The sequence below is a fragment of the Bacillus rossius genome, chromosome 8, assembly GCF_032445375.1.
Source record: "Bacillus rossius redtenbacheri isolate Brsri chromosome 8, Brsri_v3, whole genome shotgun sequence".
NCBI lineage: Eukaryota > Metazoa > Arthropoda > Insecta > Phasmatodea > Bacillidae > Bacillus > Bacillus rossius.
Window position 1 is genome coordinate 18,370,776 of NC_086336.1, and position 24,591 is coordinate 18,395,366.

Consider the following 24,591-nt stretch of genomic DNA (forward strand, 5'->3'; position numbering starts at 1 on the left):
CAAAAACTTTAAATGACATTTCATAAATTCTGGATCTTTAAGGATTATATATACATATATATATTTTTTTTGTGATTTAAGTAAAGTTTTTAAAAATGTATTTTGTTTATTAGAGCTAAATATTTCAAACTTTGCTTTAATTTATAATTACTTTGTATTTTAGTGTTAACAGACATTCTAGTGTAGTTTCTATTTCATTATAATTGTAAAAAAAATCCTGTCCCTACCCTGAAGTTGCATAATTTTACAAACACAAATTAAAAAAAAAAATGCATTCAACTTAATTTGTGCCAACAATGTACTTGTGAAGATTATCTCTGTAGAACCTAAGATAGGATATACAATACACTGATATGTTAATGATTACAAACACCTTAGAGAAGTAACTTTAATTAGTACTTGACACAGTTTACATGTTTTATTCTAAAACCAAATCCATTCTTGTTTAATTTAATTTCAGAGGAGAAAAATATTACTACTTTGCAGTTCAAAGTACATATGATAATACAGACTTGCCAAACTATCACCAGACCTGGAAGGTTTACATTTAACACTCACTTATCAAATTGATGTAATAAAATTAACGCTAATCGAACACAATACATAATGGTATAATCAAAAAAATTATTTATACATTTACATTATACATAGTAGTAGTATTTCTGACTTACCAAACAAAATTAGCACCATTTCATACAAACTGGCAGGTAATAATGTCATACAATGTTTATGACATTATAAATTTTCATAAAAATGAATAATTTTAATCAATGCTTAACATCACATACATTTCAGCACTGAACACTTCAAACATGTTAAATGTCATCAAAAACTTTACTTCAACCTATAAAAATATTAATAAATGCAACAGACACAAATTTATAAAAACAAAATGAAGAGTGTTCTTTAACCAGCACACATCATATACTCAAGGTAAAAATTGTGGCCGAACCTCTCTCCAAAAGTAGAAAGTCTACCTATCATAATGAACAGAATAAAAAAGTGTATTTCATATTAAAAATACTTAAACTCAAATAATTATTAGATATTAATTACACTCTGATACTTTACAAAATAAGCTTACCATTGATCATTTGAATTTCTTCACTAGCACCAATAACTATTGTTTGTAGCACTTAAAAGTCTGTCTCACGTAACATCACATAATTTTGACAGTTATGTAGGAAAGTAGAGCACAACCACGTATCCTTCCACCACAACTTTAATAGAAAGTGGAACACACATTAGACAAAATAATGAAAAATCAATATTTTCTTTAACAAAGTAATTAAAAAATGATCATAACTTAACCTCCTGAGACCCACATGGTTCCATGGTACTCAAATGAGTACCTTTTATTTTGATCTTTAATTTACTTACATATATCTCTATGGAATTACTTCCTACAATATTTCAATTTTGTTCTCAAAATATTTCAAGTCTCTAGGTTGGTCACAGTGGGGGTCTTTGTATGTGGGAAGCCTATGATGTACATTCTATATTGCACAGACCCAAATACTCACATTGGCAAGCCTTTTCACAGACGAGAGAGCCAAACCCGAAGTTCATGCTCACTTTTTTTTTTTCCGTTCTATCTCATGTATAAACCGGTGTGGCATTAAATTTTGCAGTCGATTAAGATAGGTTAGCTACATTATAAATACTTTAAAATATTGTGGAAGATTGGTTATATTAGGTAAGTATAGCTACATTAAAATACTGTAAAATCATTTTATGGTTGCTTAGCAAATAACTTTTTAATATGTAGCTATCCAGGACTAGGAAACCGTTTACATGATTTCACAGTAACGGTATCTTTAATGTAGCTATCCTAACCAAATCAACCGTCCACAATGGCTGCATCCGAATACTGGCCTAATGGATCCCTTAGCTAAGGGATCCACTAAAAGTGCATCGTAGTGGACGCGGCCATCTTTGTGTTGAATCCGAATCATCACAAGGGATGCCGATGCATCCCTTCACGCATCCACTAATTCGAGATTTCTAGGGATGCGACACTCGCATCCACTAACGCGTCCCTACATCCATTAGCTTCGGAATCGGCTTTTATTTTGTTTGTGTATAATATTACTTCAGATTTTCAGCATAAGATTTGTTTAAAACATTATAAGCGAAAGTGATAACTTAAACAGAGGCAAAGACGTTAATAAATATAATCAAAATACGAATTTAAACTTAAAGGATAATTCAAAACTCATAAGTATTTTTAAAGTTTACAATTTATAAAATGTATTTTATTTGGATCGCTAACATGTATAACATACACGTTACATTATTTTTTAATTGGTAGGTATTTATTATTTACGTTTTGCTGAATATTCGTAGATATCCCTACACAAAATGGCTGCGTGAACATTAGTACGACTGACAGTCAACAGGTGGTGCTAGCAGTAAAAGTATTCGGATACTATCCATCCATTAGAAATGCGTCCTCTACATTGTGGCTGCATTTGCTAAGGGATGTAGGGATGTGTGTGCTAAGGACGCATCCCTATGTATTCGGATACAGCCAATGTCTTAAAGTATTTATAATGTAGCTAACCTAACCTAATTGACCATTAGTTATCATGAGTTGTATTTTTATTTACAATGAACAAAAAAAAAAAAACCGAAGATGCACGATCGGGCGTTTGGTAAATGGACCAGATGGAACATAACCGATCCTTCTTGAAGCTGGCATTCACTAAGCAATATGGCGCCTATGTAGCTGAGAAATTGTTTACATGAACAGCTGTTTTAAACAACAAACAAACACACGTGTTGTTATACTTCTAAAACCATTAAAATAATGATTTTGGACCATAAATTAGGTTAGTATAGCTACTTTAAAAAAAAATTGGGAGATTGTGTGAATGGTCTATAAGGTCAGGATAGCTACATATTAAATTAGAAATTCCTAAACAACCATTAAAATTATTTGACAGTAGTTTTAATGTAGCTATACTAACCTAACATAACCAACCATCCACAATTTTGTAAATTAGGTATTTATAATGTAGCCAACCTAACCTAATCGACCATTAGTTATCATGAGTTGATCTAAACAAACATACACGGACACACGGGAAAAATAAATTGCGGCGTCCGCACCAATGTACAGGTATGTTAATAATTATTCATAAACAGTGATATCTCCTAAACGAGTTGGAATTTCTTGTCTCAACAAAATTTGTAAATAGAGGAAATTTTGTCGCAGAAAATAAAAGTATTGCCGATTTTTTTTAAATTTTTTAATTTTATTTTAAAAGGAAGAGGGACTAGTCGTGATAATTACCCCTTCAACATCAACAATCAGTTCCATCATTACCTACCTAACCCAGTTGTAGTTTAAACAAAGAAAGGTAACTGAATGCTTTCTATTTGTTTATGTATCCATAAATTCAAACTATGCCTTCAACCTTGAATCCTCCTCCCCAGCCAACAATTCAGAATAGCCATCGTCCACACTAATATCTCGTTCTTTAACAATTAATCCATCCAACAGTTATTAACATTTAATGCGTAACACTGCCTTTTCAATACCATCTGATTACATTTGGTCCTACAGAATTGCGACATTGTCTATTGCATCTTAACTATCATATAGATAGCAACTAATAGAGCCGATAAAAATAGTAATTCACTAAAATAATCAAACACATTTTACCTGTGAAAGGTTATCTTCTTATGCTTTTCCTTCAGTAACTGGCTCTCAGTTTTCCTAGAACTTCTTTTTACACAACCATACGCAACACACGATGCCATAATATACTAATATATCATGCTTTATAGACTGTCACACTGGTTCAAAATCACACATTCTACTTCTAAAACAACCAAACTTTTGAGAACTTACAACAGATTCACCTACAACACTCAAAAACCAAATTAACGATACATAAATTAATAAACTTTCAACTACTCGCAATGTAATCAAAAGGCAAAATCAACTATGTTATTCACATGGAGGTAATAGTCTATGGAGTGGAAGCAGGTGTACTTTTCAAGGGTAATCAATGAAGCCTGTATCCGAAATAAAATCTTCGGACTGTGCATGCGCACAACGTTTGTTTACATGTACCGCCATATCGCGGGTGGCAAAAGAATAGCCAAGAGCAATGTAATTTGTATGACGCTTTAGGAAATGTGTGTGCAAAAAATTTAAATTTGAAACTATTCTTTTTATATTATTAGTAATAAAGAACCATGCAGGAGGGCTAGCATAGCTTTCACATTTAAACTGTATTATAAGTGCTTAATTAGGAACAATTTAATTACAGACTATGAGTGTACGAACTGCCAATACCACATTCAAGTATTTACGGTTCTGCATGTTTGTTTAATACAATGAGCAACTATAATACTTGGTTTTTAACATTGTCTTGATATTGTTTTTTACTGTGAATATTATTATTGATGTACTCAGGAAGTCTACCGACCCTGGAAAACTTGGAAAACCTGGAAATATCAGGGAATATTGTAATCAGGGAATAATCAGGGAATTTTTGTTTGGTAGGTTGTAGTTGGCAATATGTTTTTTGTTTATTGATCCGCTTGCATTGACGTAGCATCATGTGAATCCCCTCCCATTTTTATTTTTGAATGGCAAATAACGAACAGTTCCCACGTCCATTTTCTTTTATTTATCATCGGATTCGTTCTTTTATTTATCATCGGATTCGGAAGTGGCAAAAAATCACTGGTTCAAGCTGATCTGTTATCCTGCTGACATGACGTGCTGCAGCATGTGCTTCCCACGTTCAGATTATACAGACAGGTGCATTTAATTTTAAGTATCTATGGATGCCCTCAACGTAAACTGGACATTTTTATTAGCTTTGAAAATACATATCACAGACACTTTTGGTGAAGATTCGCCATCGTTGCTACAAATTGGTAGCTGTGGGCTTTATATGGTCCATGGTGCTTTCAAAACTGGAATTTCTGCTACACAATGGGACGTTGTTAGTTTTTTGAGGCACAGTTACTATTTGTTTAAGCACGTACCTGCAAGGAGGGCAGATTACATTAGAATAACTGGATCAGAGCTTTTTCCCAAGAAATTTTGTGCAATCAGATGGTTAGAAAATACTGTAGTTGCTGAGCGTGCCATGAAAACGTTACCCCACCTAAAGAAATTTGTTAGTGAAGTTTCTATTTCATCTCTCTCTTTCAGTGTAGTGAAAAGTGCTCTTGAAGATAATCTTCTAGAAGTAAAATTGACATTCTTCCACTTTTTGGCATCAGAGCTGGAATTGTTTCTCACAATGTTCCAAAGTGAAGCACCCGTGGCACCTTTTCTCTATAATTCACTGGTAGACATTTTATTAGCTTTGGCAGGAAAGTTTTTGAAACCAGAGGTACTGAAGAGCTTTAGGGAGAAATGCAATGTATCTCGATTGGATGTAGATAACCAGGAAACTCTATTAACTGCTAAAAATATCAAGTTGGGTTATGCAGTACGCCATGCCATCAAGAAAGAGAAAGTACCAGAAAAGTCTGTCCTGTTACAGAAAAATGATAGGACTTTTCTAAAGGTTATGGTAAAAAAAATTCAAGACAAAAGTCCCCTGAAGTACAATCTTACCAAGGGAATTTCCTGCTTATGTCCGTCTGTGGCTTTAAATTCGGGTGTGAGGAAACAACGTGTGAAGTACAGTTTAGAATGTTGTCTTCAAATCAGGTGGCTATTAGGACAAGAAGCTGATAACATTGAGTGATCATATCAGTTGGTATGTTCCTCGCAAGATTCTGCAGCACTGTTCTCGTCTTTTTCTCGTGAATTCTAATCTGCTGACTGAAAACTTGCAGGAAGAAATACTGATCGCACAAAGACAGATGTATGACTTTGTTCAACGTTCTGGAGGTGTAGAGTATGTTGATATCACCAAGTCCATGTAACAGTATGTAAGAAATGCTAGTTGTAGGCGTAAGGAAGCCCTGCAAAGAAAACAAAAAGAAAAGGAAGCTACAGACAAGAAGAAGGCAGAAAAAAGAAGAGTTGAAGAGGAGATCAAGGCATTGCAGTTGAAGAAGGCTCGAATATTGGATTTGGCTCGTTCTGAAGTGCAATAGACGCAAAAGTTGAGTCACTGAGAAATTGATGGGAGCTTCCTTTTACTAATGATTTTTGCAAAAGGAAGTGTGTGAAATATTTGTAGCAGCATGTTTTATTTGCCATCAATTGAGTCACTTTGGCCACATCTGGAAGAAGGTATTTTTTTTACTAATTTAAGTAAGTTGAAATACTTTGAAACCCGTCAATGTAATATTATACAGTTTTTTCAGTTTCTTGGAATGTTGTAATTGTGTTAAAGAAAACCTGGAAAAACCAGAGAATTTAATTTACTACATCTGGTAGACTCCCTGTGTACTGCGACGACTGATGCAAAGTGTTATGAAATTGACACTATACTTTAGATTACAATTAAAGAATGTTCAATTCAAACAAGTTTTTGGATTACACAAAATGCTATGCTGCAAACTGTAGTCGAATAAAATATTTTTTAAAAAACAGTTAATGAGAAAATTGTACAAAGGTTGCGAAAGTGTAGAGCTAGTCACAGTGTGTGTTGCTGTTTACATGTAGATACTTCTCAAGATTCGTGCATTGTGAATAAAAAAACAGGCTTTTTTAATATTCCTTAAAATTTAATTTAAATCAACAGTTGAAAGTGCCTAGGGTAGGCTAACGTGATTTTATGCATAATTAACATTCTTCATGCACACATTTTTTTGCTAATCAACTTACCTAGTCCAAATGTTTAATTTATGAAGCCACTGAATTCAATTCAATTCTTTGTTTTCCAGGAGACTACACTTTTACACAAATATGGTACAAGTAGTATAGGACTCGTCAGCAAAGTTATATTTCACAATATAAGTTACCTATTTGATTATATATAAACACTTGACAAGTGACAATAAACAAAGGGTAAATTGTTGGGTCGTGGCTTTTCCGTAAATAAAATAATAAAATTCTGATAATACATTTTTTAAACACTAATGATGTTCCTCTACTTACCCTGAAAACGGGGTTTCTAAATTTCTACTGGTTTCCGAGATATTGCAGTTAGATATTACAGGATCATGCCATCAGGACCAAGATATTAACTTGGATACTTGATTATGGAACTTTTACTACATTATCAATTGGTAGACAAAACAATAACAAGCTTGTAGTCAACAGAATAAAATTTATTTAAAATATTAAGTTTAGGTGCATCTGCCTTGCATTGTACGTGTGTGCTCCATTTACTCGCCATATTTGAAGTAGGTAACGGCCGTTCAAAGCACATTAAATTTACATTCATGAATATAATATCTTACATATACATTTACTATTTACAATACTATTTACGTCGTCCACCAGCACTTCAAATTAGGTTAGGAAAATTGAAAAGCCAAATTTAGCTCTCGCTGTATGAACGCACATTATACATTTACAAAAAGAAAATAACAGTTTCTTACCTGTGGAAAGTTAATCCACCACAACTGCCGAATCTATTAGTGCAACCAAAAGTTGCACAAGCTTTCACCATCACGTGTATTCAGCGAAAAATTAAAATGGTGCCATTCAAAACAATGTAAACATTCACGTTTTTGCTACCACTAGCTCTATTCTTGTCTTTCAACATCGTCTCTTGGAGCTTCATATTTGATTCCAGACTTCCACTCCATGGTTATTCACTAAGCAATATGGCAGACCTTCCCCCTCACCTTTCCCCTCCGGACTTTAAACCCCTCACCTAAACGATGTGTTTATGTTCCATCTGGTCAATTTACTTATCTCTGTACTCAATTGAGTATGTTCGGTCTGTGCAGTTTGTGAATAAAACATAACCTCAAAATATCATAATACTCAATTGAGTACTATAGGCCTGTGTATTCATTTATTATTTAGTACTCAATTGAGTACTAATAGTTTATTTTTGCATGTTCTTACAAACTTCTTTTATTTTTAGTTAGTTTCAAAATAGGTAGTACAATGTAAAATATACTAGACTATAATTGTGTTTTGTTTTGATAATTTTTACAAGCCCATTTTAAATAAATAAAAAATAATAAAATATATTTTGGCACTTCTTCAGTTTACATGACTTTAGTGGTATGTTGTTTGCAGGGGAAAACAATTGGACAGCAGACGAAATATTACAAATAATTGAAGATGGTAAATTGTCAGAATTTGAAGATTCTGAAGATGAAAACGCACCTGAAAATAGTGTGTGGAAGCGATGTCAGACAGATAAGGATTCTTCTACTTCAGAAGATGAGGAAGTTACAATAGATACTACATCTCCAATTCTCAGAAACAGTTTACTATCATGTAGTTCAGTGTCTACCCTCTCTGTAAGTGTTTCGGAAGCAAGTGAACAACGCTCATCTGCAGAATCACACAGTGTAAATGTGCAACAAACTTCTGGTGCCAATCCTCAAAGAAATGTTCGTAGACAGTTAAGCGTTCACAAATGGAAAAAAATGATGATGATTTTGTCCCTATTTTTGACATAAGAAATTGTAGTTATCCTTCGCAATTAGGGCCAAGGGGCAACTGGACACCTGGACAGTATTTACAGCAGTACATATACGAGACAATGTATTCTTACATTGCAAGGTGTACTAACATAAGATCTGTTATATCTAAAGAGAAAAGTTTGAATTTGAAAGCTCAAGATATTATAAGGTTTTTTGGAACTACTCTTCTTATGTCGAATCTTGGGTTTCCTTGGATTAGAATGTATTGGGCTTTAGACACACAAGTGCCCATTATTGTTGACAATTTCACCAGAGACAAATATTTTGCAGTGCGATCCATTTTGAAAGTTTTAGTAGACACAGATATCCCAGATTATTCCAAAGAAATGGACAAGCTTTGGAAGGTTAGACCCTTTCTAAATGATGTGCGAAGAGGATGTTTGATGTTGCAGAGATCTTCTCATTTGTCAAAAGACGAGCAAATGATTCCATTTACAGGTAATACTTCAATGAAGCAATATGTTGTGGGAAAACCCAATCCAGTTGGTCTAAAGAACTTTGTGCTTGCTGCGCCAGAAGGAATGGTTCTTGATTTTGTTGTTTACCAAGGTAAATACACCCTGCTCACTGAAGACAGCAGTGGTAGATTTACTGTTGCAGAGTCTACTGTAGTGAAACTGTGCGAGACTGTTCCTCCTGGTACATGTGTTTATTTTGACCGATACTTTACAACAGAGAATCTTCTTTTTTACTTACATACAAAAAATAATTATGGTACAGGCACTTTGATGAAAAATAAATTTCCTTCCTGTGATTTCACAAGTGATAAAATCATATAGTAAATTCATGGGGGGAGTTTACCTAAGCGATAGAATGATTTCATTCTACAGAATGAAGGCTCGAACAAATAAGTGGACTATGCGTGTTCTTCTTCATTTCTTTGATTTATCTGTTACAAATGCTTGGTTACAATATCGGTCTGATTGTTATTTTCAAAAGAAACAGTCTCAAGAAATCATGAAATTTTTGCAATTTCGCATGAAATTAGCAGAACTCAACAGCTGATGGTGATGTGGTAGATGAAGAGGCTCCTGAGTATGAAAAACCAGCCAACAAGAAGAGATGTAAGTTACCTCCGCTTCACTTCAGACTAAGTGGACAGCACATGCCACAATTTGTCGACTTGAAAAATCCAAACAAATGTCGCAGAGAAGGTTGCAAAGGGAAAACTAGAGTGCAGTGTATGAGATGTGAGGTGTACCTGTGTTTACATAAAGGCAAAAACTGTTTCTCTACATTTCATGGAGAAGTAATTACTGGAGAATAGTACTTGTTCTTTGAATATAGTGACTAGTGAAATAACACTCTTATGTTTGGTATCGTATTTTACCTAAAGACTCCGAGCTAAGCACAATGTGTTTCAGACCTCTGGTACTCAATTGAGTACAAGAAAAAAATTTGAGTTTTGACTTTATTTGACCTTATTTAGGTATCCTTTTATTAACGTTATTAATTGTGATTACCATAGTTTAAAACAATGATTCTGCAATTAAAAAAAAAATGATGCATTTTTGTTTTTGTAAAAAAGTTGAAAATTTGATGTCCCGAGTGTTTATTTATACCAAAATGTTGTGTACACATTTATTACACAATGGGCCGTATGTTTACGAATCCAGTGAATTGTGTATAACTAATTAAACTGATATGCCTATATACACCCATTAATTTATTTTAGTAAACACAGAATTTTCTATAGTATTTAAGTCCTAAGGTACTGAATACCTAGGGTATAAAACCATTTACATGTTCTATATGTATCATTAATTAATTATAGCATAGGTACTAATCAATTAGTTTTGAAGTAAAAAAAATAATTCGGGGTCTCAGGAAGTTAAAGAAAAAAACAAAAACCATGAATTCAGGTAAATAAAAAATGTATGAAAACTATTTTTAATATTTTATATATTGAACAGTTTCATCCATACTATAGTTTATTATTGCAGTAATTAATATTAAATACTAAGAAATATTCAATTTCAACATTTTTATAACATGTGCCATATGTTCTGTGTATTCAATCTGTTTGTATTACATTTAGATACATAAGTCCACATTATGATTTAAGTTATGATTCCAGTGACTATTATTTTCTTACTGACAGCCAAACTAACAACATCGATCCAACAATAACTATCGCATGATACAATACTTCTCAAATGACAGGATTTACATGTTTACATACTGTTCGGTTGGGCCCAATGTCAGTCAAAAATTAGTGGAGTCACGTGAAACGGACAACTGAATGTTCACTCAAGTAACAAATACATATTCAATTACTTCAAACACGGACCTAAGGGAGACAGTCTCCAGTGCCACATCAGGACATTCAAAAACATGTTGCACAAAAATATTATAAAAGTATCATTATTTTTGGCATTTTACTTTGTGGCTTATTAAGAATCAAAAGAAGACTTTTCTTGCATCAACTTTACAAAGTGTTTTTAAGAACAGCATCAAACAGGTTGGTGTCCACACAACACCATAATTAGATTTCAGCATAATATTTCAAAGCAAACTGTTAATATGTGATAGTTACATTTAGATACTTAATACAATAACCAACTGCAATCAGCTGTAATGGTATAAATATTTACAAACATAATTAAGTTATTGTTGTGTGGTTGTTTGTTGTTTGTTGTTTTTTTTTGCAACAAAATACACACGCAGAATTTTTACGTCTCAATAAATGGGACGCGGTACCAAGCACAGTGGAATGATGGGTTGAATTTCTGCCTCATTCTTAGAACTGAAACAAAACACATATCCTAGTGTCAAGTTCTGGAAAACTAGTACATAACGAAAAAAAAAGAAGGAAAAGTATAGAAGGTCCACTCTTTAAGTAGCTGCTGGAACCAAAGATATAGGAAGTGTCCAAATGAGCATCTATCTGCTAGCAAAAGTGAAGCAGAACAAATCTGGTATTTCCTCTTCCAATATAGGGGTTATAAAGGTGGTATACATATTTATGTCTTGAGCAATTCCTTCGTCAAGAAATTCTTATATGCATTCTTATTTAAATATTTGGGTGCCATAGACGTTGCTTGGACTTGTCTCAAATGATCGCAAACAAGACAGTCTTGATGAAGACCATAATATGAGTGTCCCATATTTCTAATTTCTGAGAGGGCATTCTCCAGTATCATAGTCGTTGCTTGAGAACACCATCACACAGGGGCGCAACAACTAAATTTCCACTATTGAAGGGGGTCCAGGGGTCCTCCCCCGGGGAAAAATTTGCATTTCAAGGTGAAAAATGGTGCTATTTAAGCAGTTTTATTATTTAAAAATTGATTACACAGCACTTTCATTGCCCCCGTTTGCCCCCACTTCAAGGTTCCAGAGGGGGGGGGGGGGCAAAATACCCTTGCCCCCCCCCCCCCCCCTGTTGTTGCGCCCCTGCCATCACATAAGTATGTTTCATAGTCGCTGAGACCTTGCTTAAGAACACAATTAAGACCGTCTTTGCCAAGACCACTGCAGACACGTCTCAAGCAACTGCTTCTTCAGATCGCAGTGTAGAAAATCACAGATTCTTGTGAACTTCGTATTTTTAAACTTACTTAAATCCCATATGAAGTGCTGAAGCAATCTGTTGTGTGTTTTAAATGAGTTTAGTGTTTGTTTGTGACCAGTGGTTACATTTTCAAGAGCTAAACAGAAATGTTTATTTACATACTGATTACAGAACGAGTGCAATGGATGTGGAAGACGACGAGTTTAATGATGGTTGATAATGTTGATATCACCATCAGAAGAAATAAATCTACATTCGTGATGACCAGAATCCCTAAATAATAATAATAAAAAATATGGCATTACATTACTGATAGTACATAATCTCCCTCACAAATTCCTCAGAGCTTTGGTAGTGTAATGGTTAGAGAGTTTGTTTTCGGACAAAGAAGTAAAGGTAAAACTGTACCTGTGGTTCAAATCTCATCACTGACCAAACTTTTTTTGTTTATCTAATTGTTATAATATATTTAAATACGTAGCTAAGTAAATTGGTTTGGTTATTTCATACTTGGTAGGCTTTGTGTCATATGTTTTATTTATTTATTTATTTATCTATCAATTTGTTACTTTTAATAAGATTAAATTATAGGATCTCAAGTAACTTGAACACGAAAAATTAACCTCTTATATTAGGAAATGAATGTCTAATATTATTGATGAATAAATGAACACATTATAGGAACTTAACTACGCGCCTGTTAGCCAAAATGAAAATACAAGATAGTGTTCTTTCACTTAAGATTTAAGTTTATTATAGGAACTTATACATTCTTAAACAATGCTTGTTTCTTTATTACGCTTGGTAAAATATTTGTTAGCTAAAATTTCTCAAAGTACGATTATAATTAATTAATAATAAATTTACATATTTAATAAAAAGGGTTAAACAGAAGCAATTTGAACTCTTACAATGAAATTAGCACAATTATTATTACTGTGAATTAGCTCTATGTGATGTTTTATTAGTAAAATATCATGAATACATCATAAATAAACTATATTAAAGCAAAACCCAATTCCCTAATGTCCTTTTATTTTTATGTAACTAGAGTTTCAAATTCAATCTCGTTAAGCCTAAATCTACTATTTTTTTAGTACTAAGACAACTTACTTATTTTTTTTGCAAAGTTACGCTCAGAAAGTAAAATTTCAAAAATTAAATATAGGTTACATACTTTTAGAATAAATGTCTGAAATTTTATAACATTTCATATTTGATTCAATGGGCAGGAACATGTTAAAGTACTCCCTTAAAAAACAAATATCGCATCTGTATGAAAATGTTACATTTCCTTAGAGCAATACCAAATCATTTTCATAATATATTTTTAATATGACCAATTACAGCTGCAAGGGGTGGAAAAAGCAGGGGTTAAAGAACAAACACTACGGAAAACTTTCTTCTGAAACAATTTTTGATAAGACAAAATATTACTGCAAGGAATAAAAAAAATATAACTTCCGTACTTTGTACACTATCAAATCCACTCTTATTTATTTTTAACTTTTTTAATATTATGTTGACCTTTTGTTAAACATATATTTTGATACGAGCAATCATTACCACAAGGTTTGCAAAAGTACTCAAACACTATGTTAAAAATTTTTCTAAACAATTTTTGATGAAATGAAATATTACTTCTGGCGGTTGAAATAACAAAAGGGTTTAAAAAAATTTAAAATTCCTTCCTACGTAGCCTATACTACCAGATTCATTCAAACTTATGGTTAAACTTTTAAACATATATTTTTTCTTTCTCAATGTTACAATTTCTTTTGCTGTGTAGTTAAAAATGATATTTTTATTAAACTAATATTTACAGTAACTTATCCTGAAGTAAATTGACATTACCACAAAAAAATTTACAAAGCAGTTTTCCAGTTTTTCACTACCTGAAATGTTTTTTTAATCATTTTGTAAAGGCACATTGCATTTAAACAAGTAGTTATTCAGTATTAACAATTATGGAGATCCTATTTAGGGTATTTATACTTGAAAAATGGTAATACCAAGTTAATGGTTGATTAAGTTAGGTTAGCTAAATTACAACTACGTATAGTGAAAAAGATTGATTAGTTTAGGTTAGCAACATAATATGGTAAAATAGATTAAACTTTTTCTTACGTCGTATTAGCAAAAATAACTGTAAAAATGTACCAGAACTATTTCAACAAACAGTTTAACTTATTTTATCATATTATTTTAAAATAGGATATTATTAAATAGTTTTGATACATTATGTCTTAAAGTTTAACTTGCACAGGAACGACAAAAGTACACAAGTTCTTAAATTTATTCAACTCAAGTCACATAAGTTGAGATGTACTTTGTGGTTGCAAAACACCTGTTTTTCACGGTGAGATGCAAGAGTATTAAAAAAATAAAAAACTTCCTCCCCCTCAACGTACTAACACACCTCGAATGTAGTGATATATACTCACAAAATCTTTCTACTGTAAATAGCCTTAAATTCTGGGGTTTCAGTGCTCTGTGTTAAAAGTAGCAGAATTTTTAACAAACGAGTCCAGTCTGCAAGGTTAATGAATACCACCCTAAAACACACTCAATGCTTTCTTACAGATAAAAAAAAAGTGACTTTAATTAATTAAAATTAATTAATTGAAATCTTTAATTAAATTCAAATTTTGTTATCCCTGTGGCTGGTAACCTGTGCACAATACTAAAGACAATGACCATAGTGGATGAGTAAGGGAATATGTTACATCAAATACGACAGCTTGTTATTGCTGTATTTGTTATCTGTATTTCGTAGGAACTGGATATTTCTACAAAAACAAACAATAAATAATCCATTGATAATGTTCGCAGGCTTTCACGGCCATTGTCTAAAGTAGCTTGGCTTCTGGGTTGTAGCCGTGTCCTTTCCCAAGGACACAGCTACACACCAGAAGCCAAGCTACTTCAAATAATCCATTGCCTATATGTTTTGGAAACTGCAAAAGTGAAGATCATAATTTTACTGTGCAATAATACCTTATAACCTCGATTTTAAGCATTATGCTGGCAAAAATTTTCTGCAGGAAATTACATGGGTACATCCCATTTTATTTCATTATTTTATGTTATGTTTATCACTGTTAACCTTTTAAAACTTTTAAGTGGTGTTAAAAATTACACAATGAAAAAAAAAAGTATACTGTATACTTTTCCCATAATTAGTTGCAAATGTTAGATTAGTATAGTTTTTGATTCGTACAAATAAGGGGAATCAATGAATTACAGAACTGAAACAATATTTAGAATTAAAGGCAATGCCACTGGCTACTACATAATTTGAGTAATGCCTTTGCATTGAAACTGAACCTATGACCTGTAAAACACGTGTTGACAACTTATTGAAAATACCAAGATACAAAATAGTATTTTAAAACTGATGTCAAATACATATTTCTAGAAAATTAAATATAATTAGTAGGTATTACTTGAAAATACTTCTTTCCCTAAATAAAGATAGATTACTGACATTGAGTCACTTTAAGTCTGATTTGTTTGGGGCAAACCATAATCCCTGCAAAACTAAAGCAGTCTTCCTTCAAGTACATTGCATCAGATGCTCGTTATACCTATGGAACATATTACATATAGTCCATCCACGGTAACCTCCTACTTTTTTAAACGAACCTTTGAAAAAACACACCAGGATGCAGCATGTTTGGTTCGTTTGCAAAAATACTTTCCATCATATGCATATTAAACATGCATTAACACTAAATTACCGTATAATGATGTTAAATAAAATTTTACAAAAAAAGTAACTATCTATGTACAATATTATTAATATTAATGATCTCGCATGTGTGTAAATGAAACAGTGAGAGAAGTGGTGTGTTGGCAATGATTAGAACGAAATAGTTCCATAGCCAAAATATATATTTTTTGACTTTCCGCGTGTATTTAAGAATTTGTTTGGGTATTTGTTAAGTTTGAACATTTTTTTAAATCTCTGGTGAAATAAAAACGTTATGTTAACGGTAAAAAAATATTACGTGCCGAAACCGTGGTCGCGCATTAATAATGTTAATAGTCACTTGTTTGTTTTCTCTTTCAGCCGCTTTCAGCAGCTCTTTAAGCAGTCTGCAGTCTGTACGCCATATTGCAGTGTGTTTTAATATATTACTGACCGTGAAATAACGTACAGTTTGTGTTTCAGGATTTTGTGTTAATATTGTGTATTTTAACTTTGTTATATTATTTATTATCTACTATTGTAATGATGGAATTTGTTATCGTTTTGATATTTTGTGTGGTTCTTGTGATTGCTGTAATGGTAATTGGTTCCGGGATGGGGAAAGCTACTTCGTCGCACCGTCAGATGGACATCATTAACGTCGCTCAGAACTTATATCTTTTAATTAGGAAAGGCGACTTGAAGAAATGTGACGTTACGCAGACGACCGCGTTTCTTCTCAACATCGCAAAGTCAACTGTTCTCAAGTAAGTAGGCTTTTTTCGTTTTCATGCACGTAAAAAAAATATCGACTGTGTGGTAAGTATTGTCGGCCTGTGTTTTAACTCACGAGGTTTTTTGTGTTTTATTTCCAATTTATATTTTTTGGTGTGAGACAACACCGCCATGTGGCGTCTCTGTTGAAAACTTAACCTAAAATCATATTAGGCCTACTCAGGTCCTAACAATAACAATATAGGCACTTTCAAGTATTTTTATGGGTGTGATACACGTTTGTTTATAACGATGTTTATAAACTTTATGATAGGTTTAACTATAACATAAGGGAGTGATTTTATAATTTGCATTTAATTAGTTTTTCATCTGTTTGGGAGATCACAAAATAAATAAAAAAACACTTCATTAATTTCGTGGACAAAGTCTGTCATGTTTCCATTTAGTGACCACAAAGCAAATATTTGTGACAAAATGCCATATTTGGAACACTGCCTAACTGCGTATTGTGAACGGGTCCCCGGAAAAGTGTTATGACAAATGTTTTTTTTTTTTTTTTGGTTAGGTACTACAAGAAAGACATTGAAGAAGTTTCAACACCAGGAAAAAAGAGGAAAAAAAGGCCACAGGAAGGAAAGTCACTTGACACAGTCGACGATTTCACAGTAAATGCAATCAGGAATGCAATTTACAGGATGTACGCTGAAGGTAAAAATTTGATACTGAAGAGTAGTTTCGATATCACTGGGGTAGGCCCTACTTAATTGTATTCATTTCATATATCCATATGCAGATTGACCGGTTCAGTTTTTTTCCCGATATCATCTGTCCTTTAAAAATACTTAACATTTTTGGGTGGTTTGTTAGGTTTCTTTATTGATATGGTATTGATATATAGAATATTGTGCAACATATGAAATACGTACACGTCCTTTTAAGGTTAGGTTAAAGATAGAAAGAAAATTGTTACATTCTAAAACTACAAGTAATGTTTATATCGTTATACACAGTATACATATTAAATAACCTCAACTTTTATGATGTATCAGAAGGTTAAATAATGACTATTTCCAGTATCAATAATATCCAGTTGTGCGCTTTAGCAGTAATTGGTTACAAATTAGTGAGTTGTGGTCTAAGCAAGCATGGTTATTAAAAAAAAATTGGGATACTTAATTGGCTAAATTGTACTGTGTGGCAGGGTCCAGTACAATATATATTCTATTGCAAAATAGTGTCATGCCCCGCCTAACCCTTTAGAAAATATAGGGGTATTGTTATTTTATAAACAATAGTCCTACTTCATTGTAATGAAGTATCATATGAAAACACAACTTAGCCAGACAAACTGTGTGTTAGTGTATGAAGTAACAGAAGGTTATAAAACAGTAAAAGTTTAGTATCGCGTATCCGATTCGATACATTGATCCTGATCGCATGATCCTGCAAATATTGATCCTGTGATTGATGATGCTTGCTTTTCTAATTTATTACGTTTAAAAATCCTGTACAAAACCAAAACTAAAAACCTGTGATGTAGTAATGAGTTATGATTTAAAGTTGAATAATAATGAAAATATATATGTTTTATTAAACTTATGATAATTATTCTTGCTATACCACAATATTTGATTATGTTCAGGATCTTTGATCTGAATAAATGAAAAAAAACATGCACCACACCTAACAAACCCGTAACAAAGGATGTACAGTAACAACTCACGTAAATTTTTTTGTTACTTATTACTTGCGCAACAATATCAAAATAACAAATAAGACTTTAAAATTAGAAACGTTAAAAACTCACCTAAGTTGGAGGCGGTAATTAGACACCGTTTTAAACAATAATTGAACTAAATAATCACGTATTAGTTCATTTGAATTCTGGCCTATCACGAACAAAAACGTGACATCATTATCCAATAAAAAAAATAGATACTCGTACGTAAACAAGAAACAATGGTGCACGCACGCCACAGGAATGCGCTGGTTTTGTGCTGAAATTTAAAAATTCGATATCTCCTAAAGTATTTGGAATTTCTAATCTCCGCCGCTTTTAATGAAAAGAGGAATTTGAAGAGCATATAATAAAGGTATTTTCGGATTTTTAACATTTTTTTCCGCAAATACCGCTCAAATACATATGAAGAAATTTAAAAATTCGATATCTCCTAAAGTATTTGGAATTTCTAATCTCCGCCGATTTTAATGAAAAGAGGAAGTTGAAGAGCATAAAATAAAGGTATTTTCGGATTTTTAAAATTTTTTTTCGGAAATACCGCCCAAGTAAATATTTACCATTAATTTAAAAGTATTTTTGAAATGTAAGTTTATTAAAACTATTTAATAAATGTAAATTGTGCACTTAAATTATCTTCTACGGGGTTGTGGTTTCGCTTAGTTTTGTGTACCTCTGTTATTTCATGTATTGTTAATGTATGCAATAAATTTACAGGTTTGAATGTTACAGTCGACACCATTTTGAAAGAAATCAGGGAAAGACAAATAGATTATTATGGTGGAAGATCAAGTCTTCATAAATTGTTAAAGAAGATGGGATTTTCATGGAAAACTGTTGATGGACGAAAAGCTTTGATAGAGAATGAAAACATAGTATTGCAGCGAATAGATTTCTTGAGAAAGTATAAAGAAGAAAAAGAAAGAGGTGCCAATTTCATATTTGTTGATGAAACATGGATTTTCCAGAGAGGCAAGGCATTAATTTATTTGAAAATTTGTTCTGTGGTCCAATACAAAGTATTTCATTTTCATTTCATATATTTTTCAGGAACTGTATCAAAGTCATGGCAGGACAAGAGTCTACAATCTGCGAAGAGACGTACTGTTGGAGATGGTAAAAGGTTTATTGTTGTTAATGCTGGAGGGCGCACTGGCTTTGTGCCAGGAGCAGGATTACTTTTTGTTTCAGGTCAGAAGACTGCAGACTAACATGGCGAGATGAATGGGGAAACTTTCTTGATGTGGTTTGAAGACATGTTGGTGCATCTTGAGGAACCCAGTGTCATCATAATGGACAATGCTTCATATCACAGCACCCAGGTATGTGCAATGGTAAAGCAGTGTCTTTTTATTGCTCAAATTGTAATGTGAAAAATTTACATGTGTTTATTATTGTGTATAAGTACGAATATTCGAGACTAATACATTTTGCCAGCAATAATTGTTATCTTAATAGTATGCCTACACTACATTTTTATAAACTATAATGTTTGAGCTGAAATTGATTACACACACACACACACACACACACACAGATATATATATATATATATATATATATATAATGTAATTGAATTACATTGCAGTGCAAACTAATTTAGTAGAGGGTTTGAAATACCAAATAAATTTTTTTTATTGCAAACAGCATTTGAAAATGACATAATTACTTGTTTGGTAAAAGGACCCACTTTATGAATGCTCTGTTGCCCTACTTAATAAATTAAAATAATATTTTCAAAAAAATTTCTAGTCACTAAACTAACATGCTTTGTTAAATTTAGAAATTCATTACGACAATATGCCAAAACACATGTTTGCTTTGCATAAGTACAGTAGAACCCTGTTATAATTTGTTTTTAAGGGGCTACAAGAAAAAAAAACATAAGCAGGAAATTCAATTTAGTACTTTTTAGTGTGGATTTATTGCCAATGGACTCAACAAGCTGCAGAAAGATATATTTGATGCTCCAATTTGCTTGTAGCAAGCCAAAAACAATTTTTCTTTAACATCATGGTGCTTCCAGCTTCTATCTGCTTTGTCTTTACTTACACATTGTCTCATTGCTGTAAAATTGTCTCATTTCTGTATAATTGTCATAATTCACGACAGTGTTTACAGTGGAAATGCTTAAGTCCAGTTCTTTTGCCACTTGAACATGTGATTTAAGTGAATACATTTGAAAACACACAGAATGGCTAAAAATTTATGAATTTATTTGTTTTCCAAGGGTGTCAACAGGCAGTTAACTGCTAACATACACATATACATAGACAGTATAGACAAAGGCTTTTAATTTTTTTCGTCTTCTAAAATTTTATGAAGTGAACATTACAAGCACGAAACGCATAATTTGTGAAACATTATATCCAGGAATTAAATACATTGTCCTTATAGGGAAAATATTGGACTTGAAAAATAATACATTATAGGCAGGAAAACTTTATAAGCAGTAAAATTGTAACAGGGTTCTACTGTCATGAATTCTTATCAGCTACTTGAGTATTTAGTTAAATGTTGGCATAACGTAGGTTGAGAAAACACCTACAACGAACTGGACCAAGGCTGCACTGATCGCGTGGCTGGAGAAGAATGGGATAAAACATGAAAATAATTTGTTGAAAGTGGAGCTGCTGAGAATAGCTAAACAAAACAAGCCCCGAATACGGTATATTATTTCGTTTTTTTTACAGCATTTCTTTAAAAGTGAGATAGTTGCAAAAAATTACGTATACACCTTGTTCTAACACACTTTTCAGATATGAGGTAGACGAGTTGGCTCGTAACTATGGCCACGAAATTCTACGACTCCCACCCTATCACTGCCACTATAATGCAATCGAACTAGTTTGGGCTCAATGTAAACACCATTACAATAGTAACGTGGGGCGGGCCAAGAGATTTGACAATGATGCAGTTGCAGCCATCTGGAAAGAGGCTCTTGATGCTTCCACACCAGAGAGGTATTTTCATGTTGCATGACCAATGGGGTATTCCTTTTGAAGTAGAAATTGTTTTATTTTCCTGTAGAACATTCCTCAAGCTTCAGCAAAACCCTTACCATACATTTTTACATAATACGTAAGTATTGTTGCCTAGCAGCCTGGTCCTACCATTCCTTTTGATAACTTTGTGTGCTAGTGTGTGTATAGTGTGATTATCATTTTGTGTATATTCATATACCAGTAATACAGTTTTAAAACAATTGGTAAAAATAAGTGGTTTGAATTTGTGTAGTTGTCGTTTTGAAAATGTGTTGCATGTATGTGTTTGTGTTCGTGTTTGTGTTTGTGTTTGTAATTTTATTCCCATGTGATTCATACATATCTGTGTAGTTTCTAGATCTAACAGTGGTGACTTATTTGCAAGGTTTTATTTTTTTGTAATTGCAGTCCATTTGCAATTGTTTCATTTCCATAAATAGTTTTGTATTTATTAGTAATTGTGATATTACTTTCTGTTATGCTTAATCTTGTGTCAATGACTTTAAAGTTATGGTGGGTTCAGTGCTGTAGGCAGATTTAAATATTCAGATAAAATTTCAACGTAGAGAATTTTGAATATTTTCATCTAGCGAACTTGAATAGGTATTTACACATGTAGTTCTTGCACATTAGTATTTTCAAAAGTTATGTTATTATAGTGAAATACATATACAGTAAATCATCAAAACTATTCAAAAAATTAAATTTTCGCTATATCTCACTGTTTTTGTCTGGGACAAATTTTAACCAAAAACAAACACAAAACTTATGAAATAAATATTTTATCATATGCATTCTAAGCCTTTATTGATAACATATATAATATTTACAGCTTTATTATATCTTGAATAAACCACTATAATTTTTTTTTTTTTTTCAGATAACATAAAACAAAACATGTTACTTCAAGTATTAAATAATAGCTTTGATAGTTGAGGAAAACACATTAAATGAGTTTTGTTGTGTTTAAAAATACTTTCTTGTGGAGTGAGTTCAAAATTGTATGTAATAAAGAGCATGCCATGCATTGTTTACTATGCCGTTTTGACAGAAACAAACATATTTTGTTATAGAGTGGTTTTTGCTATAAACAGGTCATTTATATAGAGGTTTTACTGTATACATTAATTTTTTTAGATGGGCGAGGTGTGTGGATCACGTGGAGAAGCTAATTCAAGCAGACTGGGAGAGAGAAGTCCACATAGACAGCGGCACCATTCCTCCACTCATCATCCACCTCGGCGAGGATAGTTCAAGTGAAGACAGTGACAGCGAAGAATTTGAGGTTACGACACAGCAATTAGATGGAGACAGTGAAGTACTGGCAGTTCCTCTTGATGATTTACCCGGGTGTTCTTATTGAGGTCTGTATGTAATAAACACCTGGGCAACTGTAAGTATTGGGGTTTGAAACATTTTTTTTTCTTTTATGCATTCCCATTAAGTATGTTGATTACTGGAACTTTATGTATTAACTTTATATTACACGTATTATGAAATGAATATTAAATTTCATTTCTGGATTCGTATAGGTGTATGTGAAACATTTTATTTTGTTGTGTCTCTTCATTTTTCAGTGAACTTACTTGGAAAACAAAAAGCCAGTCCCCATCCAGGGCCACAAATAAATAATGCATATAAGTGGTATAGAAATTACTGTCAATTCTTCACCACAATTTTACTGTTCATAAAATTATGATTTTGTCTAATAAGTATACTCAGGAAAATGTATATAACCATATTTTTATTTGTGGCCTTAACCGGCAAAATGATAGGGGTTTATTAAATAAAAGAAGAAAATTCATTTTTAAATGTTTTCATCTGAATTTGTTAATTTTATTAAACCTTCAATCCTTAGTCTTTTCCAGATTGCTTAGATGGACAGCCATATGTATAATTTACAATACTTTTTTTTTCAGATGCAGAAAACTGTGTTGAACTGTACTAAAGGATGATATTTATTGCTTACATAAATGTTGTAAATTTATATATTCTCCTAAAAATTTACTTTAAATTATATGTTATTTCTTTAGCTAACAAACTTATTTTTTAATATTTTTACCATTGGGTATCATAAATAATGTTATGAACATATGCATGTATACTTAGATCATATTCAAATTACTTATATATATATATATATATATATATATATATATATATATATATATATACATACATACATACATACATACACACATTGTTTTGACAGCTGGTGATTGTAAACAAACCATTTGACATTTGTCACATGGCAATGTTTTTGTTTACATATGGCGGAAGGATACATAGTGACATTAAAGTAGATCCGGTGAAAAGCAGGGCTTCAGAAAAGTAGGAGGTTAACGTGGATGGACTATACCACTGGATTATGACCAGTATTTTAATGTCTTTTATAGCCACTTGCACCATTGACACACTAACATGTTGCACCATTCAAGATCACCACACGACCTAAAATCGACTTCGATAATATTCACCTTTTCTTTGTGGTTTGAAAACTCGATTAAGATCCAATACATATTTTGCAACCACCAATAAATATAAATATTAACAATTACAGTATTTACCCGAAAAGAAAGCTATGATTTTTTCCAAAACTGCTGAATCTTAAAGTTTTAGTTGTACTATAATCATAAACTTAGATTAGCAGCAATGGGACCAGCTTAGTTGAAAAACTACAAGCACTGCGTCACCAAAGCCACTTTAGACAGCTGTTAATTACTGCTTCCTGAACCTTCACATAGTTGAAAAACTACACGCTCTGCCTGTGAACTGCATCACTTAAGTCACTTTAGCCCCCCTTTTCTTGTTTCTGGCTTTCTGAAACTCGGAAAAAAAAAAGGGGGGGGGGGGGGTGCTGTCAGCCAGCATGACAGATGACAGATAAGAAAGGATAACACTTTGAAATTAAGAAGGGAAGGGGGAGAGAGAGAGTTAAAACTGTGTTTTTTCACTGGGTTCCTTCCACTTCCTTTTGCTTCTCTTCTTTGAGGTCCTTCCCCCAAGAGAACAGTAAATTACAGCATTCTTTGCTTTCTGACTGATGGCTCTTTTGAACTACCGCCATAAAACTCAGTTGTTTTTTTCCTTGCTGTGGCACAAGAAACGCTGTAGTAAATATATTGTATACCTTTAACTAAATTTAACTAATTTTGAATTGTAATTTGCACTCCATAAAGATTTTTAATAAACCCACATACAAATGTTTGGTGTCGTATTATATTCAGAGTCATATTATTTTCAGGTAAATACAATATTAAAGTTTGGTCCATTAATATGAAAATTAAATTCTCTAGCCAAAAATTTAAAAACATACAGTAAAAACCACAAAAAAAGAGTTTGACGTTCAGGAAATGTTTTGTTTTGTCTTGGAGCTTAGTAGTCTCATCAAGCA

The 24,591-nt window shown here is 32.5% G+C and overlaps 2 protein-coding genes across 5 annotated transcripts in view; one reads left to right on the forward strand and one right to left on the reverse strand.

Annotated features, from left to right (window-relative positions):
- Nucleotides 1-374: 374 nt before the first annotated feature.
- The window catches only part of LOC134535552 (actin-related protein 2/3 complex subunit 4), a 37,931-nt gene continuing 13,714 nt past the window's right edge, over nt 375-24,591 (reverse strand). Inside the window, exon 5 of the mRNA XM_063374725.1 lies at nt 375-11,281. Coding sequence (XP_063230795.1) covers nt 11,276-11,281 — 6 coding nt within the window. The 3' untranslated portion in view covers nt 375-11,275. The remainder of the gene's footprint in view (nt 11,282-24,591) is intronic.
- On the forward strand, nt 15,892-22,979 carry LOC134535551 (uncharacterized). 4 transcript variants are annotated; one of them, XR_010075642.1, is made up of 6 exons: nt 15,892-16,507; nt 17,041-17,183; nt 18,931-19,185; nt 19,264-19,535; nt 20,745-20,881; nt 22,335-22,951. XR_010075642.1 is itself a non-coding variant. In XM_063374724.1 (3 exons), exons 1-3 carry the CDS (start codon nt 19,434-19,436, stop codon nt 22,558-22,560), a joined length of 465 nt encoding a protein of 154 aa, XP_063230794.1. In that variant the 5' UTR covers nt 19,264-19,433; the 3' UTR covers nt 22,561-22,979. The 4 variants fall into 4 exon arrangements, 1 of the variants encoding a protein (XP_063230794.1); XR_010075641.1 differs by lacking the exon at nt 20,745-20,881 and having other exon boundaries at nt 22,335-22,949; XR_010075640.1 differs by lacking the exon at nt 22,335-22,951 and having other exon boundaries at nt 20,745-21,156.

Excerpts from the sequence above, each read along its gene's own strand:
- LOC134535551 (XM_063374724.1), top strand. The coding sequence starts at position 19,434 with ATGAATGGGGAAACTTTCTTGATGTGGTTTGAAGACATGTTGGTGCAT. Across the intron at positions 19,536-20,744 it reads CTTCATATCACAGCACCCAG|GTTGAGAAAACACCTACAAC; the intron begins GTATGTGCAATG and ends GGCATAACGTAG. Across the intron at positions 20,882-22,334 it reads CAAAACAAGCCCCGAATACG|ATGGGCGAGGTGTGTGGATC; the intron begins GTATATTATTTC and ends TAATTTTTTTAG.